At 42.6% G+C, this 21038-nt stretch overlaps 1 protein-coding gene across 1 annotated transcript in view; it reads left to right on the top strand.

The window, feature by feature from the left end:
• ARFGEF3 (ARFGEF family member 3) overlaps nucleotides 1-21038 on the top strand; it is a 132840-nt gene that overhangs the window by 50460 nt on the left and 61342 nt on the right. Inside the window, exons 7-9 of the mRNA XM_018566348.1 lie at nucleotides 7309-7377; nucleotides 15860-15982; nucleotides 18436-18478. Coding sequence (XP_018421850.1) covers nucleotides 7309-7377; nucleotides 15860-15982; nucleotides 18436-18478 — 235 coding nt within the window. The remainder of the gene's footprint in view (nucleotides 1-7308; nucleotides 7378-15859; nucleotides 15983-18435; nucleotides 18479-21038) is intronic.

The raw sequence follows: 21038 nt of genomic DNA, 5'->3' as shown, positions 1-21038 counted from the left end.
TGCGGCTGTCAAGCACGAGAGGGGTCCTGATGGAGAACTGCAGGTACCCTCTGCTGATTGACAGCAGCACGGAAACAAAAATTGGAGACGGAAGCGCCACTACCTAGCGCAATAAATGTGGTAGAGTGGGGTGTAAGCGTACAACACGTACTCACCTGAGTCTGGGTGAGTATTCGCTTGTAGTCGTCGGGTTGCAGTGGAGCGGATGGGGTGGAAGTGGTCCCTCTTTTTCAGGGTGGCGTGGCGTTTCAACCCAGAACTTCAACCCCCGTAACTTCTTCCCTTGACCCGCTCTTCACGGCTCACGCCGCAACATCCACACTTCAGGCTTCTCCAGCAAACGCCTGCAGGTCACAGCTTCGTCGGGCTGCCCGAAAGCCCCAGCGTGAATCCTTCTCCACTGCAGCTGAACAGTCCGCCACCGCCAACCGCTCTCCAGCTCCCCCATCCAGGACAACACGTCGCTCTACCGGTCCACAGCACCTACCACTAGAGGACTCCTGTGCCAGCACTACTGAGGATCACCCCAGGGTCCACCGCCGCGGCACCACACGGGCCGCACCGGCATCGCTGAAAGCCGCCCTCCACTATCCCCACGGTGAGTCACAGAAGCCCACCCCTTCTTCACCCACCATTGCATACCTCACCCCCTTGCGTTTGTATCCCCATCTGCCTACTGGGTTGAAACGCCACGCCACCCTGAAAAAGAGGGACCACTTCCACCCCATCCGCTCCACTGCAACCCGACGACTACAAGCGAATACTCACCCAGACTCAGGTGAGTACAACACTTACGCTTACACCCCACTCTACCACATTTATTGCGCTAGGTAGTGGCGCTTCCGTCTCCAATTTTTGTTTCCCTATAGTACACGTGTTGGACACCCCGGTCCAGACAGAACGGAAGCCGCACACCTACGCCACCACCCTGTTCCCCCGCCCCCCGTACCTATACCTACCATACTACAAGCATTAACTGGTGTACCCATCAAGTACTGCCTCCCCCCTCCGCTATTTCCCCGTACCTCTGATAAGCGCCATACAAGGGGTAAAACTCTCAATTTTTCATGATTGACAGCAGCAGTGGGCGGGTGCAATAGCTAGTTTGCTATTGGCTATTGCAAATTGAAATAGCCAATAGGAATCTAGCAATGCATTCCTATGGGGACATTTTTTTAAATTTTTTTTATGATTTTGTGGACAAAGTTTTAAAATGTATTATGGCAAGTTGCATAATGATGGTGAATTTTATTAATACTGTTTGAATAAACTTTTTTTCTATTTTATTAATTACGTGCCTGTCCCAGTCCTTTTAGTAACTTTGTTGGTTGGTCAATCTTTGAGTTTGCTAACAATATTGTTTTGTAGCTTCTTCATGGTTACGGACCATGCGGGTAGGCATTTACACTCTAAGGGGTTAATTAAGAGTGATCTGGTTTCTGGAGGATGCTTGATTTTTTGTATTAGGGCTTGTTAGCCCCCTATATGATGGCAATAAAGTTGCGTGTAAAAAAAAAACATTTTTGGAAAAGTGCCCCCCGCACGTGCAAGTACATACAACACAAACGCGCGTCGGGTGCGCCTACGTGCAAAAACAGAAATTGTGTCACACGTGTTACATATCGCCTCAAACATCAGAATGAGAGCAACAATTCTAGGGCCATCAGTCACTGTTAACACTAAACTGATGACCAGTATGAGGGGTCAGGGGCGGACGCGAACGAGCACATATAGACGATCGGCGGGCTATGGAGCCGCTAATCGCCTATATGTGAAACACCCGGTAACGGGTGTGTGCAATGGTCGGGTCTTTTCTGCCCGCGCGTGCCCGCAATAGGGCGCGCGCGAGCAGAAAAAAATTGCCAATGCTGCAGTGCCGTCCGTCCGTTTTTTTACTACGGGCGGACGGCAAGTGGTTAAAGCGGCGCCTATGGGAAATTTTTGGTATTGTTGTTTTTTTGTGGTTTCCCAGCACAGGTGTGGAATTCCTATTGCCCGACGCCCAGGACAGGCAGTTTCGGGCGTCGGGCGAGTAGTTTTTTTCTACATTTAGCCCGGCTGCCGGCAAGCAGCACGGCTAAATGTAGTGTGGGAGCCGTTTCGTACAAGTGGTTTTGAACGGCTGTACAGCCCTCCAAAATCACTTTGACATGTTTGGTGTCTATTTAACTGACGTAACCCCATCTTTCATATTTTACCAAAAATATGGGTATTATATTCTGTTTTTGTGCACTAAATTTAATTTTGGTCTATTTTATCCCAAAAATGCTGGTTTGAGAAACCATTAGCTGTTTTCTAGCAAAAAAAATCAGATTTTATCGTGTGTGCAAATAGTAATAAATTGCTCCAGACAGCGAGTGGTTAACATGAGCATGAAACCTAGCAATGCTTTCTTCTGTTGTAAAGCATAACTAAATTGAATATACAAACTTATGGACTAAATGGAAGGTTTTATATTTGCCTGGAAAAAAATTTGACGGAAAGTCCAGAGTTACAGCGCTCTCCAGGGGGTACTGGTGTGGCATTTGTTGGTGTGCTGCTTCTAATGTGTACGGACCGGGATGTCTGACGACTGTAACAAAGAAACAAAAAAAAGGGAAGAGTCACAACCAAGCGCAAGTTGTTTGTGAATGGGTTGAGGCACGGAGTGCAGAGGATCTTGTACTCACGTGTCGGGGGTGACCTCGTTGGAGTGGTGGTGTTGAGTTTTGATTACGGTGACTCAGTCAGTGGAATTTATCAAAATTAGAGCATGCAAAATCTGGAGCAGATTTGCGCGGCAACCAATCAGCTTCTCTGTCTCATTTTCAAATCTTACCTTAGCAAACTGAGAGAAATGCTGATTGGTTGCCATGGGCAACTGCTCCAGATTCTGTCTGCTCCAAGTTTGATAAATTCCCACCAGTGAGTCTCTACATATCACACATGTGACTGTATCATTCCTCATTTTTTACCTGTACCATCATTATCACCCTCTACTTTGGCTCCCATCATTAAACGGGAGGTGTAACAGTCACCACAATCAAACCTCAACACAACTCCAATGAGGTCACCATACGGGACTATATCCATTCCCTCCCACACGTGAGTACAAGATCATCTGCACTCCATGCCTCAACCCATCCACAAACGACTCGTGCTTGGTTGTGACGCTTCTTCTTCCTCCTTTTTTTTCTTCTTCTTTTTTCGTTTCTATATTTGCCCGGAGCGTAAGTGAACTGAAGGGACCGTAAACTGAAGAGAATGTGAACTGAAGGGACTGGAAAGTACTGTATACCTTTCTGATAAGATCATGGAGAGTAAATAAATATCTCCTCTTGGAAAGTCAACAGTTAAAGTATACACAGAAACCAGAATAACCTGTCGGTTCATCTTCAGCTGTTGTGCTAGACCTCTGCTGTCTTGATGTTCAGCTAGCAGATGTATTTCATAGACAGAATTCGGCTTACTTTTGTAGCAAAAGAATAACTTGACAAAAAGTTAGCTGGACACCGTCTGAATACCACTTAGCTGCAATTTACTACTATATGGAGAATGTTATCCACAAATCATGCAAGCATTCATAGCCAGGAGTATTAGACCTTACCGGAATGGCATTTAGTTATTTTTTTGTGTGTATTAAAAACCATTGTCTTCTTTAAATAAATATTTGTTTTCACTTTTGCTGCATCATCTGCTAACTTCCTGCTAACTTCCTTATGGTGACAACAGCAAAGCATGTCTGTGTAACCTGTGCTCACTGTGAGTTTCTCACAATGTGCATTGGCAGCTGCAGCAGTTTAGATAGGGGCCTACCTCCTTTCCTGGTTGAAGGGAATTTAGCCATTATATCCTCAGTCTAAAGATGCCCATACACCTTGCTATCATCAGACGAAAATTTTCGTCCGATCGGACTGTAGTACGATTTTCGTGCGGTGGCCCCATCATGCACCGACCATCGCACAGTTCAATTAGCGGTCTTAAACAAAAAACCCCTGGACGAATTTCGTTAATTGACAGCACGGATTTCTGTTTACACATGAGCCGTGTTAAGCGTACGATTTTTGACAGACGGAAACGCCACCAACCTTGTGAAAATCATATGATTCGACAGACAGTTTTCTAACCAGTATTGTACAGTATTTGCAGTTGTACACTGCCCATCAACCTTACGAATATCGGACGAAAACGTGATCGCAAACTAAAATAGCCCGATATTTGTAAGGTATATGGGCACCTTAACAGTCCCTGGCCCCTGGATTTCAGTTATTTTAATCATGGAGGCTCAGCATCACATGTGGGCATTCTCTAGAACGATCTGTATGCAAATGCTGTTATCCTAGAAACTCCCACTCTTCCACACTGACATCCACCCATCAAGGCTTTTTGTTATTTGCATAACTCCACCCAAGAGCCAACCCACTGCTTGCATCAGGTATGAGAGGAGGCAAAGTCCTGTGATGTTTTCAGGAAGCTATGGACAGCAACCTGCTGGCCCCTCCCACCAGCTGTGATCTGCCTGAATTGGATAGAGAAGAACAGAGACCCAATGATGATGTCATTGGGTCTAATATAATTTTTTTTTTTTTAAACCGGTTTTATTTGCAAAGCTCATTAGCATGTTAACAGCGTAGGGAAGAAACCAGGAACCACACATAAGATCATTTATATTTAGTTGATATTCTTCACATGTAAATCTAATTTAAAAAAAAAAATACTGTAGGTTTTTTTTATGGGAATGGGGATTGGGGAGCTATATCTAAAACTATATCCTGTGTATCACTCGGCTATAGATCCTCAGATCATCTCTGAATTGGTGCTGACTAGGGTTGCCACCTTTTCTTCAAGCCAAACCTGAACACTGTAGCACCTCGCGGCAATTTTTTTGTAAAGTATACACGACGCATGTATTTGGAGTTAATCACAACTTGCCAGTGTGCCACAGGTCCCCAGATATATACTATATAAAGCAATATCCATATACTTTGCCGCACCCATTACCCGATATCCCAAAAGTAACGGGTGCTCGTAATGACTGCGGATGGCGCCGCTCACAACAGAACTCCAATACAGATGTCACCAGCACCACGATTCCATGTTAGTGTAAATTAGGGATGCACCGATACAAGAGGTGCACCGAAATGAAGATTTCAAAAACGAAACCGAAATAAAAAAAAATGTCAGACCGAAACCGAAGATGTTTTTCCGCCACTCACAGCCAGATGTCAGGTGAGCAAGTCTGCGGCTTGAATCCTGTGCCCGGGTCTGCCAAAGGAGTGTACCCGGGCACAGGATTCCAAAACCGGACTGTCCGGGTCATTTCCGTACGGGTGGCAACCCTAGTGCTGACACTGTGCTTCCTTCTGTAGGGTGGCTACTGTTCCCCATTGTCCCTATGTGTTGCAAAAGTAGCCACCGCTCCAAGCTCACTCCTCTGATGGACTGCAATCTCAATTCAGATTAGTAAATTAAACATGAGATTGTAGTCCATCATGGGACTTGGATCAGTGTCTACGTTACAACACACACAGGGACACATGGGGAACAAAAGCAGCCACACTCCAGAAGGAAGGACAGTGTCAGCACCAATTCAGAGATGATTTCAGGATCTACAGGAGTGATGCATAAAAACAGGATACATTTTTGTTAATAGTTAAGGCACTTGAATGCATTTTTAAGGTTTAACTCCTGAGTTTAGTGTCACTTTTAGCCCTCGTTCACACATGAACGTTTTGTAGCGCGTTCTACGCTCGAAGAACGCTCTAAAAAACGCTCAAAAATATAAATCCCATTGTATTTAATGGTCTCGTTCCCACCTTGGCGTATTTCCGCCCGTCCCTAACGCGCTACAAAACGGCCCACGCCTGAAAAGGTACAAGTACTACTTTGGGCCGTTTTGTTGCGCGTTTCCATTGGGATACAGCCAAGTAGCCTTCGGAAACACGCGTTTGTCGCACAACTTTTTTACCGCAAATCGCGGTAAAAAAACGCGCGACAGACGCGCATATGCAATACGCCTAGGTGTGAACGAGACCTAAGACTCAACCGTTTTCCTCATACACTATATGCCCAAAGGTATATGACCACCCTTCAAAATTATTAGGTTCAGGTGGTTCCAATAAAAAGTATTGTTTAATGTTGCAGCATACAAAGACATTTTAGACCAATGTACCCATTGATTTATAAAAATTGTACCCTTCAACCTTGTATCAACAGTTTGGGGAAGGCACTTTTTTTAATCCAGCATGCCTGTACTCCTGTGTTCAAAGTCAGGTCCATAAAGATATGTTTTGAAGAGTTTAGTGTGGAGACACTTGAGTGGAGTGGTCTGCATAAAGCACTGACTTCAATCCACCTGAACACCTTTTGGATTGAATTGAAATACTGATTGCGAAGCAGGTCCTCTGGTCAGCACCTCCGCTCACAAATGTCTTTTTTTTGGCAAAATGAGCACAATTACCACTGATACCATTTAAAATCTTGTGGAAAGATTTCTCAGAAGGGGGGCAGCTCCATATTAATGCCCATGGCTTGAGAGCGGAATGTCACATTTTGCTACATTTTAACTGTAAGACACGCAGAGGAGAATTTATCAAAACTGGAGCAGTCAAAATCTGGAGCAGTTGCCTGTGGCAACCAATCAGCTTCTCTCTTCAGTTTGTTAATTTAAAGGAGAACTATGGGGTCAGTGCTTTTCCCATAGTTCTCCTAAGGGCCATGGGAGAACACAAACTAGCGTTCTCCCATGACCCAAAGCTCAGTATACCGCGAGCTAAAGCTCGCGGTATACTGAGACACCGCAGCCGGGACGGATCCCGACAATACTGTCTGGATCCACCCAGCTGCGTGAGTGACAGCTGGCTCTGCCTATCGAGAGGCAGAGCCAGCTGCGCCCGACCCCTCCCCCGTCCGTTGTGCCAGTCAGCTCTGCAGGATCGGACAGGGGAGGGGGGGGAATCCCTACAGGGAGCCGTGAGTGACAGTCACGGCTCTCTGCAGGGATAGATCGAGAAGTGAGCGAGCGACTGTGTTCGCTCACTTCCCGATCCACTGTGACAGTTTCATTGTCACAGGTCAGCTCAGATTATGAGGCTGAGTGAAAATCACGTGCCTCATAATTCTCTTTTAAGATTTTGAAAATGAAAGAGAGAAGCTGATTGGTTGCCATGCACAGCTGCTCCAGATTGTTTTTGCTCTAGTTTTGATAAATTTCCCTCGCAATGATTTATGTAGTTTCGTTTAAAATTGGGTTGTCTGAAAGCCCAAGGATGATTATTTTTTCAGCAAAATGTTTAAATGTTTTTATCGTTTGTTCTGCTAACTTTACAGGTCCTTCTTTGTATAACATATACATCAACTTTTGAGCTGAATGGGAGCTCAGTCCTGAAGATTGCCGAGGTATGTTTTAGGTAGTAGCATGTCATTTTAGTTGGCATGCAAGTATCTCCGGTTTGTTCCTTCATCTGCACTAATAATGCTTTGATATGAATTTCGAAAGTGGAACTTCTGATAAAACTTCTTTTTTTGGGGGGATAGAGTATGGAAATGTGAAAGCCTTTGACAGTTTTTTTTATTGTCATCTTTTTGGCCAGCAAAAAAAAACTACTTATTTAAAAAAAAACAAAACCAAAAAACACTTTTGTAGGTGGATTTTGATGGTACCATGAAACCAATATAAAACGACAGTTCTACTTTTTTTCATTTCAGTCAAATATTTGGTATACCAACCAAATAAAAACAGGTATACATTCTTTGAACACAACAAATATAATTGCAGCCCCAACTTCTCATAATTTTCCTTTTTACACATTCATCATCGTTGCAAATTTCCAAATAGGCGCCACATATCATTAATGTCCTTTGAGTATAGCATAGATGTATTCCATCATTAAAATGTGGTTGACTAGGTTTATTATTAGAGAAGGTAGCTTAACGTGTTTCACGGTAGTGACCACTTCTTCAGGAGAGATCTATAATTATAGAGAAATACCAGAACTTTCTTCCAGTAGGTTTTTGTGCGTCCCCAACTTACCCTAGGGGTGGATGAGGAGGTACCAGAGAGACCTCTCTAGATACTTGAATGAAAATATAATGTCCCCAATGCATCCTCCTGCGTTTTAGTGGGGATCTAGTACACAAGGCTTGAGGAACAATCTCCCCTGATATATCCTTTCAGTGGGAAAATTAGGGCCTTAGGGCCTGTTCACATGAGATCATCTCCTGATCAGGTGCTGATCAGCAGATGTGGAGCTGCTGATGCAGTGCGTTTTTGATGCGTTTTCGGTCCGAATGCTGACAGTTAATTTTTTATCAACGAAGATGACATCATAATAAGTGGAGCAAGAATACAATTTTTTCTTTTTTTCCCCCTTAGCTGCATTGCGTTTCCATTGCGTTTTCGTTTCGTGCGTGTTTGTGCGTTTCCGGACCGGCCAAAATGTGACATGCAGTATTTTTTCTGTCGTAAGCTGAACGGACTGCGCACGTGAGAACTGGAGCCCATAAAACACATAGGGATACATTGGGATGCATTTTGAGTGCTGCAGCGTACGGAGCCGGTCAGCACACAAAACGGACGTCGTGTGAACAGGCCCTAAAACTTCCTCTGGATCTAATCCCGGGTAGTTAAATATATTTATTTATTGCAGAATGGGTAAGATTTAGAACTTCTATCAGGTTTTATTAGTTTTTGTTTGCTGTCTGTGTCTTCAGGAGAGGAAGTTAAATTTTCCCACTGAAGTCAATCATCAACGCAAGACGTATCTCCTCATTGAGGACACAAACATTAGTAAACACTGGCTGGAAGATCTAAGCCTTGCTCATGCTATCCATCAAAAAATGTTTTGTCTGGAGTTCTGCTTTATTCATCTTCCAATTAACCCAGCATTCATCTGTATGTATTGCTGATCAATTCTACTATATGAGGCCATGCAAATAAGAATTATTTTATAAAAGTATAACGTCACCAGCACATATTATTTTAAATAAAAGCTGCTTTTAATACGTGAGTATTAGGTTTAGGTAAAAATATGGAAAAAAAAACCCTTGCAGATTTAAGGAGAAGATGCTTATAACAAAGAGCTCTCACTCTTTAACCTGAGGCACAAAACAACATTTTGTAGATGCTGCAACATACTTTCTCAGTTATAGGAGAACTATGAGGTGAGTGATTTCCACTCATCCTCATAGTTAGAGCCGACCTGTGATGAAGAAGTTGTCACACATTGGCTCTATAGATCGGGAAGTGGGCAAACACATACCGTTGCTCCCTCACTTCCCGATCGTCCCCCTGCAGTGAGGGGTGACTGTCAGTCACCACTCCCCACAGGGATTTCCCCCCTCTCCTCTCTGATCCTCCAGCACTGACTGGAGGAATGGATGGGGGAGAGGGCGGGCTCCGCTGGCTCTGCCTTTAGATAGGCAGAGCCCGCTGTCAATCAGCTAGCTGGGTGGATCTCAACAGTGTTGTCGGGATCTGTCACGGCTGCGGCGCTCTCAGTATATAGCAAGCTATAGCTCGCTATATACTGAGCTTTGGGTCATGGGAGGAGGTTAGAATACAGTATGTCCTCCCTTGACCCCAAAGAGAATTATGGGCTAAAAAGGTTACCCCATAGTTCTTTTTTAATGGATTATTAGAACAGTTTCCAATTTTACATCAGCAAAACTTGTTATGGCATTTACAAAATACTACCTTTTTGTAATATAAGGTCTGATAAGCCATATTCAATTAAATTAAAGAAAATGCATAGTGTTTTTGTATTTTTTCATTGTTGTATAAAGCTCTAGGGAAAGAGGGAATAGGGAAAGAGAGCACATTGCTCTATTTCCCTGCTTATAGGGGTCCCTCTGTTTTTTAGTTCTAGTTATCCCTGTATGCTCTGTATCATGGAAGTATGAAATGGTAATTTGTTAAAAAAAGGGACTTTTATACAATTAATAATATAAAAGACCAGTTAATAAACATTCATAAAATGTTAAAATTTACCAAAAAACATTATTTTTCTCTTCTAAGCGTGAATTGGATTCACGTGTTCATGCTATGCCTGTTGAGCTGCATTGATTTGCATAGATCAATGCATGCTCAATGCACGGGCAAAAAAACAAACAGTTGTTTTGTATATGCCCATTTAACACTGCATTGAGGTGTGTTGTGGTGCTTTGTGTAAGAATGTAGACATGCTGCACTTTTACACAAGGACGGAGGGTAGCTCACTGCAGTGTCTATGTAGTGCATAGAGTTGAATTAAATTGAATTACATTTTGTGCTACTTCCAGTGAAGTAAAAAGAAAAAGAATTAAGCAGTGTGATGTGCTGTAACAATGCATTACACTGCCCCTTATTGTCCCTACAACCTGGCTGCGCATGTTTTATCATACAGGCAGGTGTGAATGAGCCTTTAGTGCACAAAGTATTAATAAAATGTACATATAAATAGTGTCTTTGTGCATATTCTATTATCTAGAAATGTTGTTTTTATACAATTAATATTTGCCTCCTATAATAGAATGACATGTTTCTGCGGGATGTATTAAAAAGGTTTAAGTATATATATGTGGCCATATTATGCTGTATAGGTTTTCTGTATTACATATCATTAACAAAATTGCTGCTTAGTAAAATCTTATCTAGATGGCCAGTCATATATTGTCAAATCTTTGTATAAGTTCACTTGAAACTACATTAGTACATCCCGTCTCTATGTTGCCTGTTGTGCTATGCTTTTACCCCTTATGTTTTTACTCTTTCATCTGTAGTTGTGTTTGGCATGCCATAAAACTGGATCCCCCCAGTTACATGAAATGATAAGCGCTTCCATTGCACATACGCTGTTTGTTCTATGTCATCGTATTTTCCCTGGTCCTCTGCAGCCCACTGCTTTCCTAGAGGTATCATGGTTTGAAATGCATTATGGTTTCTTTTTACATAATCCTAACATTAAGCTGTCCTGTAAAAGAAATTACCAGTTGATCCTGCCGTTCATTAAGACTTCCTCCTCACAGAGCCTCTGCAATGTTGCCGCCACAGTGGGCATACTCCCCTTTAGTATTACTTACCATACACTGTTTACTTCCTAGTTCTCTTGACCACCTTCCAAACAGCCCAGCAATGACAGGGGCTGGGCTACACCACAATGTGTCATGTGCCCTGTGACTTCACTTCCTATTATATGTCCTCCCTTCCAAGCCATTCAGAGTGGTGTGCGCTGTCAGTCAAGCATATGATCTGCCTCATAGACCCACTGCTTTCCACTTTTACATCTTTGTGGGCTGTTGTGTGCATTGTGTTAGTTTGTTACATTATGGCAGCCGAAAAAACATAAATAACCCTTTTTTTTTTTAAACGCAGCACAAGTGTATTACTATTGTTTGTGTGCATTGAGGTACTATTCTAAATGAACACACATTTTTGTAAGCTTTGTGCTTACATTTTGAAAATTTCTCAGTTACTTGTTTCATATGTTATATTCATTACTTTTGTTTTATGTCAAATGTTACACCCACCTTCAAATGTTTCTGTTTACTGGTACACAGAAGACAAACTAGATTTTGCTTACAGTGACTACCCATTTAGGACATTTCCTTGTTGCCTGACTCAAAACGCTTAAAATGGATATGAATCCAAAACTTTTTTTTTTTTTTTTGAATAGAGCAAGTTAGGGTTATAACACTTCTTTATTTTCCCTGTATTCCATGGAGGTACTTCCAGTCTGATAGCCCCAACAGAAAGTGAGAGCAAATCCTTCTAAATAGAGTAGGAAATCCCTGGTGGTCAGCAGAGTCACCAGAACCAGTGTTCCCATTAGAAGATTTCCCATCTTTCCTGTTCTGATGACCATCCAAAATTTGAGATTTTCTTTCGCTTTCAGTGATAATGGTCTCCAGGACAAATACAGTAGAGATGGTGAATCTCCCTAAGGTCTGGTTCACACCTGTGCGTTTTACAGCACGTTCCTACACGCTGTAAAACGCTCAACATGTGAAAACCAATGATTGCCTATAAGCATGGTTCCCACCTGGGCGTAGGAACGCGCTGCAAAACGCCCTATGCTCAAAGAAGTACAGGAGCTTCTTTGGAGCGTTTTGCCGCGCGTTGCCATTGGTATTCCCGAGTGTGGATCGGGGTTAACAAAGCGCTAACCCCGAGCCACACTCGGGAATACAGCGTCTTACCTGCCGACTTCCGGGTTCCGTCCCATGCGAGTGGCCGCTTCGCAGGGGGGCGGAGCAGGCGGGAAGTTTAAAAGTGAAACTACATTTTTTTTTTGAAATAGAGAAAATAAAGGGGGAAAAAATCATACCGCCAGTGAAACACGTGTTTCACTGAACGAAAAAACGCGAAAAAAACGAGCATCAAAAAAACGCTCAGGTGTGAACCCAGCCTAACAGGCACACAAACGGCAATAAAAACCCGACAAGTGTTCTAATCGCTCTCCACTCTATCCAATATTAAAAAAAAAGTTTTGGCTTCAGTTGCACGTTTAAGTTAACCACCCGACTTGACAAAAGTTGATTTAAAAATCAACTGAGCCAGTTGGAAAATTACTGGCTGAAACAGGGGTGAGCAACTCTGGCCCTCCAGCTGTTGTGGGCCTGCAAACCCCATGAGGCACTGCAAGACTGGCAGTTACAGGCATGACATTTAAGGCAGATACATGCTGGGATTTGGCGTTAAAGCACAGCTTTAGAACCTGAGTGGCCCACCCCTGGGCTAAACACTGGCTGTGTCCTATGATATACATTCACTGCTCGGCAGCACAACTGTATTCAAGCAGCAGCAGGTGGCATGGCTGCTGAATACAATAGCTAGCATGAATGGGGGAATCAATGGATTTTCTCTGCTTCATCCTGTATGCTTAATGAAAGAAAACTAGTCTTGTATGACTAGCTTTATTTTCCTATTTCAAATATGTCAGGTGAAACAATCTGAGCACTATAACGAATCTGTCTTCCATCACTTTGAAACATCTGCCATTACCATGGGAGCTACTTACCATGACCTAATTAAAATTAATGGTTAAATTATTAGACCTTATTTATCAAATAATTGAATCAACTAACCTATGCCTTTAATACTATATCTTACCAAAATGTTAAAACTCAACAGCTCAATTACACATTAGAAAATAACATTTCGGAGATGTTATACAAAATATTTTGCAGTTCTGTGAGCCTACTCTGAAGATTCATAGAAAATGAAGCCAGCTTGGTGACCTGGTTTTCTTGTCCTGCAGTTAAACAATACAGCTTGGTCACCTCCATGTCCCAACTGGTGATTGGAAGGAAATTCAAAAGACATACACTCAATATGATAATTTACACACCTTGCGTACTGCAAGGTAAGATTTTGCACATAAAGCCCAGCTTCCAGGCACTGAAGTAACGGAGAGATGTGACCTGAGCTGTACAGCACTATGGTTGCATCGCCCACCCCTCCTCACTATCCTCTCTTCACAAAATGAATACAAGACATTCCATGATTGGAGGAGGAGAGATGGCCACATCCCTGCCCCCTCCTCCTCCTACAATCACAAAATATCTTGTATTGTTTTAAAAAATGCAAGACATTTTGTGAATGCAGGATAGAGGATAGAGGGGGCGGGTGATGTGACTGGAGAACAGCTCAGGTAACATCTCTCCTCAGTGTTTGGAAGCTGGACGCTGTGCAGGAGATGATGTGCTGCAAGGTAGATTTTCATACTTTGTAACCACCCTCCTCACATAACATGCAGCCTTTTAATAATAATTTACACACCCAGTGCAGTGTGTAAATTATAATTTTGCCCAGGATGTGGCTTTAACTTATCCCTCGCTTCTATTAGCATGGTCACTTAGAGCACATGTTCACTGCCGAGCACCTAATTCCCCCCCCAACCAGTGGATTGAAAGAGGCTGATTCAAAGTCAAATTTAAATGCTTAAACTAACTGCAGTAATTAGACCCTACCTGGAGTCTGGCAGCAGCATTTTCCCCTTGTATTGCATTCCAACACAGCATCTGCATGCAGGGCCGGATTTGATTTTGTATCAGGAGACTGTAGGCAGATAAGTTTTAGCACCCTAAATGATATCCCCCCTGGTAAGTTTAATATACATAGGAAAGCTTCTAGTTTTCCTGGTCCTAACATGGCTTAGAATATTGTGATAATGTAAAAGCAACATTTATGGAATGACTAATCATATTGATGTTTGCAAAAAAGATTTGAAGCCAATTGAAATGAGAATAATTACTATAGAGGGCTATTCTGAATGTTATTATCATCTACATTCAGCAAAGAAGTCTTTTTATGATTTTTTTTTTTAATTTCCATTTTGTTCTACAAAGATGTTTATTGAGAAAGAAACAGTAATATCGAAAGACCTAGAGGTTCTACTCAAACATAGTCAGAAGTGAGCATAAAATGTATACGTCAGTGAAATCAAATGAGATTGGTTAACAGAAACAGAAATAAACAGTCAGCCAGAGTAAACATAACTGCTAATACCAACATCCCACAACCGTCATGAGTCTAAAGGTGGCCATACACTCTACAACCATCGCACGATCTGCCTATCTTGGACAGGCAGATCGCACTCTCGATCATCGCAAGCCCGCCCCCCTGAGGGGCGGGCTTCCGATGACCGCAATGCTGAACGGGCAGTGTGCGCGTGCGCACACCGGCCCGTTCGGCATTTGTCTTCCGAGCACCGTTCTAACCAGCCGAGAATCGTACGATTCCCGGCTGGTTTTCGAACATGCTGGTTCGACAGAAGACGTCCGACCGTACAGTAGAAATGGTCGCACGTCTCCGTTCACACTGCTCGATTATCGTACGAAAAACCGATCGCATACGATTATCGTACTATAATCGTGCAGTGTATGGGCACCTTAAAGCGGGCACATTGAAAAAGGCTAATGGCTATGTGTACTACAAATGCCCCATGGTGCGGACTGTAACTACTAAGGAAAACTGCAGTGAAGAAGAATGAGAGAGTAAAGAAGAAAGGAAAAAGGACAGGCAGAGAAAAAAACAGAATAAGAGGCTGCATGGAGATCAGAAGGGATTACAGCACACCCAACAAGCGATCTGCAATCAAAGACAGAGTAGGGCACGATCCAAGTCCAGCGGACGGACATAGTCCAACCAAGGAGACCAAGTTTTCTGAAAAGAGGAATAGAAATCATTCAAGATAGCCGTGAGCTTCTCATGTACCATGATTCCCATGATTCGCTGTTAAACCTCTGAAAAATTCAAAGTCCCAGGCTAGCATATAGGGAACCTTGGTCTCCACTACAGAGGGCACCAACACAGCATACAATAGAGAAATGAGACCTGCAGAGTGGGGGTCCGATTTACAGCGTGCTTCAAAAGGGGAGAGGTTGTGAGGGCAACCTGAACAGTGCTGAAGGAGTGAGCGGACATAACTGCTAATTTGAGTCTTTTTATGATTTTAACCAATATGCACAAATAATTGGGCTGCCAATGCACCAGAATGGTCAAAAAATGTACATGCAGATTTTTTTTCCCTAAGGTAGTGCACCTTAGAGTGCAGTAGTGTTTTACCATGCATTGTGATGCGCTGCAATGCATGTGTTTCGTAGCTGTGTTTCCTCATCTGTTGTGGTGCCATTTAAAGTTAATGCCATACAGCACACTAACACACATAACGTTCATTAAGGAGCATTGCTGTAACACATCACAACGTGGTTCTGCCCTGAGTCCATGTGACCCTAGTCGTTGCAGTTATCAGATGTGAACTCAATCATATCAGTGTACTTGCATGCTGTTCCTCAAGGCAATTAAAGGTGGTATAGACAAGGGTCACACTTGGGTTTTTCATTTAATGACTTATTATTTTTTGATGATGGTTTAGCTAATGTTTTTCTGTCTTCTACCCAGCTATGCATTGAAACCTATGTTTCAAGCTGTCACCAGCGAAGTATAAACACAGCTGTGAGAGCTACACTCAGTCAAATGTTAAGTGACCTGACGTTACAGCTACGGCAGAAGCAAGACAGCCCGGTGAGATATCATTTCAATGCCATTGTCACCTCTTCCTAAGAAATCAGGGTCTAAACCAGTGGTGCCTACAATTTTTTGGTCTTGTGATCTACTTTTAAATGACAAGCCCAATGAGATCTACCAATGAAAAAACACCTTTATTTTAAAAAACAAAGCGTTACTACTGATGGGACTACTGCCTCTCGCGCACAAGCTCTCTCCTCGCAATCTATTGCGCTCTCTCTCAGGCTCTCGGCTGTCTCTTCTCTCGCTCTCTCCTCACGCTCTTTCTCTCATCGTTCTCTCTCTCTGCTGTCTCTTCTCTCTCTGCTGTCTCTTCTCTCTCTCTCTCTGCTTTCTCTTCTCTCTCTCTGCTTTCTCTTCTCTCTCTCTGCTTTCTCTTCTCTCTCTCTGCTGTCTCTTCTCTCTCTTTGCTGTCTCTTCTCTCTCTCTGCTGTCTCTTCTCTCTCTCTCTCCTCTGTCTCTTTTCTCTCCTGGCTGTCTTTCCTTACCTGCACTGCAGCCGCTACCCAGGTCTCCTCTCATGTGCCCTGTCCTGTCCTCCTGTGGTGCTTGTGTGGCCGACGCTACAGACTGGGAGGGGTGTCCTGCCCCGCACTGGTGACAGTGTGGCTGAGGCTGAAGACGGGGAGAGGTGTCCCGCCCCTTTCCCGTCTGAGCATCTGACACATTCAGCCGCACTAGCACCGTGGGAGGGAGCTCTGGTCAGTGAGCTGATCGCGATCTACCAGTGTTTGCTCTGCGATCGACTGGTAGATTGCGATCGACCTAATGGGCACCCCTGGTCTAGACATTGTGTATAAACACCATTAAATAGGATATTTGTTAAGGGAAAACCGTCATGGCAAAAATATACTATTGCTTACATTGCTGAACTCCTCCTGTAAGTGTTGTTATGCTAATCAACTGGGTACTGTACTAGTAGTTTGTACACACATCATAAAATACTTAAATTGTAGTAAAGTGTTTGTATCTTTATTATATCATAGACTTCTCTTAGGAAAATATCTTTTAATTATCTTTCATTTTCTGCCCCAGACTCGCATCAAGTGCACTCTTGTTTTGTCGCCATTGGCTTACACATTTCCTCCCTTCTCTTGTGATGTATTGACCTAATGCTTTCCAAATCCTATGGACACCTCCTTTTCTTCAGGAAAATAGCTAAATGCACAAGTAAAATACATACAGTATATGTGAATTGTCTTACATGTCAAGGGGTTGTTATCCTTTTTTACCAGTTCTCAGATTTAAAATCCTTACCAGACAAGACAGCCAGGTCTGTGATCTGCAGTGTAATGAAGGAGGGCAGCTCAGTCAAGGACCGTGTCACAGCTTGTTTATTGGACAGTGAAGGAACAGTAGCACATCATTAGGTCATTCCTGTGCTCTTCCACCTGTCGGTCAGGATTTTCAGTGTTAGACTGACTGACTGACTGTACGTAAACTTACATGACTGCAAAATTCTATTCCTACCTATCCCAGTCCAGATTGGAGGGAGTAATTCTATTTTCCCAAATTCACTTAGGGAAGCGGACTTACCCTTTAATAAACTGCCTATAGTCATGTGGTGTTTAGATGGAGAAGGACATCCATTGCTAGTTCTGCTTATTGGTGGAGAATTTTCATAAGAGCTCTGCCAGGGTAAGTGACCAGCAATAGATAGCTCTGGTCTGAGCATCAAATCTCTGGGCTGCTGCTCTGCCATAATGCTTTGCCCACTTACTGTTGTTATTTGCATTTTAGCTCCACACACACTTTTACACCCGTTTTGGTTTTTTTTTTTTGGCAGGCGGTACTCGCCTATTACTGCTTTGGCATGAATGTGGCATTTTTTGCATGCACCTTTGTTGCTACTGAAACCTCCCTTTAACTGTTATGTTCTTTCACATAATGCTCGAGAACAACATAACTGCTCGCAAGAGAAAGCCAAGAGCTCATTTTTTAAAAGCTGCTAGTCAGATGGTAAGGAGTAACAGGAAATTTGACAGGAAAGTGAAACATAGAATCATTAGTGGGTTACAAATTTTGCTTACATGCCTCTTGTGAAGTGTTTTATGTATCCAAAAAAGGTGGAAATCCATCTAAACCCAACTGCGGGTCATCTTTCCAGGCCTCAGTGCTCCCCCTCCCCTCTGGGAGGCAACCACCTGCTTTATTTATCAGAGGTCTTTAGACTGCTGAGGTGACTCGCAGGGTTCTCTTTCTCTTTGTATCTTCTCCCAGCAGTGGATGGACCTCCACTCCGTGGGCATGTCCATGGGGCCCTGCACTCACAGTATGTCCTCAGTCTTGGAATTATGTGGTGGAATTTATGTGAAATGTTGCACATCCACACAAGCAAAGCATCTTCTCACAATGTAGTTTTCTTGTGTATATGCATTTTAATTGTAACATTTATCTTAACAGAATACTGAAAGCATGCAATTGTAATTCATTTCCATTTTTCTCAACAGAATACTGAGATCCATGAAGCACTACTGGAATTCAGGAGCCAAGGTATTTGCAGATTTATGTGGGTCAATTACAATGGAGTCCTATAATAAAAGGAAAGTAGGCTAGCAGTAAAAGTCTAATGCACTCTGGCTGTGCGCCCTGCTAATTTTGTACTAATATCAGCAGTTTTAAACTGAGCTTAGTTATAACAGGTAAATTGAAGGCTTTATAGTTGTATCTCTGTAGTTCGGATCTGCTTCTTTCTATTCATAATGTTTTTAATGGATTCCAGGCCTGTATAAATCGGTAAGTAACTGTACAATAGAGTGCATTGTTATTTGCAAAACATCCCCTAAGTCCATGCTGCACACTGATCTGCAAAGCTGCTTAAAGCTTTTGTTTGGAAAAAAATCAGACATACTGTAATGCGCATGTGCTAGGCACAAAAAAAACCTGTAAAAAAATGTCTGGGTTTCCAAGTTTTAACAAAATTTTTAAAGGGTTTACAGCAAAATTAGTTGAGGTAAGATTGAATGTTCCAACGAAGGATTTCAAATGAATGTTCAAACAAAATTCTAACAATGTATGGCAAACTTAAGGGAAACCTGGCAGTCACCTAATATCAAGGTGTAACTGGTGACAACATGTAAAGGAGAACTATGAGGTGAGTGAAAATCACCCATCCTCATAGTTCGAGCAGACGTGTGACAATGAAACTGTCACACGTCGGCTCAATAGAATAATAATATACCAAACTGGAAAACACATAGCATATCGATCAGCAAAGCTATTATAGCTTGTTTCTGAGTGCTCTTACCTAAAAAGATGTCTGTTGCAATAGTTTTGAAAATAAACTGAAAACGAAATGACATAGTTATTATAAAAGAAGAATATAGGAAGTGAAAAGGTGTTTTTGTTTTCCCTGGTAGTTTCACGTTGAAATGCAGAGTTCAGGTTTATATTAATAATATAAATACAGTACAACTGCTGTCATTACTGTTTTGAGATTCCACACATGTGTAGTAGAAGACAGTATAGTCAAGCCACTACTGTGCATGCATAAAAGTTATTGAGGCCATATTTCTAACATCACAATATGGCACGGGTATGCCTTATGCTTCGGTACCGTAAAATCTCAAAGGTCACTACTGTGTTTGCTCCAAATACAAATGCCATATTGTGATGTCAGAAATATCACTATGGCAACGAGAGGCTTTGCATGCACAGCAGCAGAAAGTTCTGGAAGGGTAAAATACACCCATTATCCCCCACCCCCCCCTTCCCCTTTTTCATATAACACCTGTATCAATCCTGCACTCACTACTATGTTGGCAATTTAAAAAAGGCAGGTTGGACACCCGTATTGTGCAGTATCACATAGCAACCTATAACATTTCACTTTTTGTTAAGGGAGTGGAATTACAGTAATAAAAGGTAGCTTCTGATTGTTTTTGGACTTTGCTGTTTGCTATATTATACTAGGTCCTCTGAGTAAATATACAAAATGCTAGTCGCTGGAGGTGTGGCTATGACCAGGGGACCATGTCCCATGTGTTTCGTTCCTGTCCGAAATTATGTCCATTTTGGAACATGACATTGTTAAGCAACTGGTTTTGGTGGGCTTGGGACACAATCCCGTGACATATCTTTTGCTGATGAAGAAAAGTCAATTTTCTACCTATAGGTCATCTTTGTCCTTCCACCTGCTTAATGCAACAAGGGCCTGTATCCCTGTGATGTGGCATCAATCCTTGCCCCCCTCTGCACAGTTTTGGTTCTCCAAAACTAAGGAGATATACAAAATGGTGGACTTGATGTCTATAACACTGAGGAAAGATTTAGGAATACTTGGAGGCCCTGGTTTTACTTTAAGTGACCTACCAAGGTGTTGGGAAGGCATTGGTTAGATGGGGTGACAGTCCTAGTGGTCTATTTTGCTCTTGTGTCAGTGGCTGGCTGGCTGCCTTGATGCCACGGCTTATTGATCCTGTCCATGTCCCTCTCTGCCCGTCCTTCTCCCTTTATCTCTCTGCCTTCTCCTTGTCTAAATCTGGTCTTTTTTTCTTCTCTATTTCTATGATGCAACTTTTTTTTCTTCCTCTCATTCATTCAAGGCTTTTCTTCCCCCTTCCTTTTTTCTTTTGTTATACCTTGTGTAAGATTGAACATGTTTCAATATCCTTCTACCACAGGGGTGGATGAGTGTTTTACTACAATTTTTAAACCACTTAATGCTTCTCATATAGGTAAACAACATTGAGGTAATGTTTGAACTTTGAATAGCTTGAACTTGCAAGGAAATTTAGTTTTTCTTCTTTCCCCTCCTGCTTCTGATATTACATTGGATTGTACTACTATGTGTACATACTGTATAATGCCTGTGAGGCACTGTGACTTACTACCAGTTTGTGCTGTTTTGTGTTACATGAGGAAAAAAAGTGCTTTAATTTGTTAGTCAAGTCCATATTTATCTACTAGACCTTCTAACACTACCCTATCCCCAAGTTGACAATGCTACTCTCCAAGGATGGCTCAATTGCTCCTCCATAGAGTGTAGCCACCCTAACACAGTATGTGCGTTACTGGCAGTATCACAAGGTGAAAATAGGGGGGGGGGGGGGGC

The sequence above is a fragment of the Nanorana parkeri genome, unplaced genomic scaffold, assembly GCF_000935625.1.
Source record: "Nanorana parkeri isolate BGI_ZX_2015 unplaced genomic scaffold, ASM93562v1 scaffold940, whole genome shotgun sequence".
Classification (NCBI taxonomy): domain Eukaryota; kingdom Metazoa; phylum Chordata; class Amphibia; order Anura; family Dicroglossidae; genus Nanorana; species Nanorana parkeri.
Note: the sequence above shows the minus strand (reverse complement) of the source record. Positions and strands in the feature narration are given on the sequence as shown.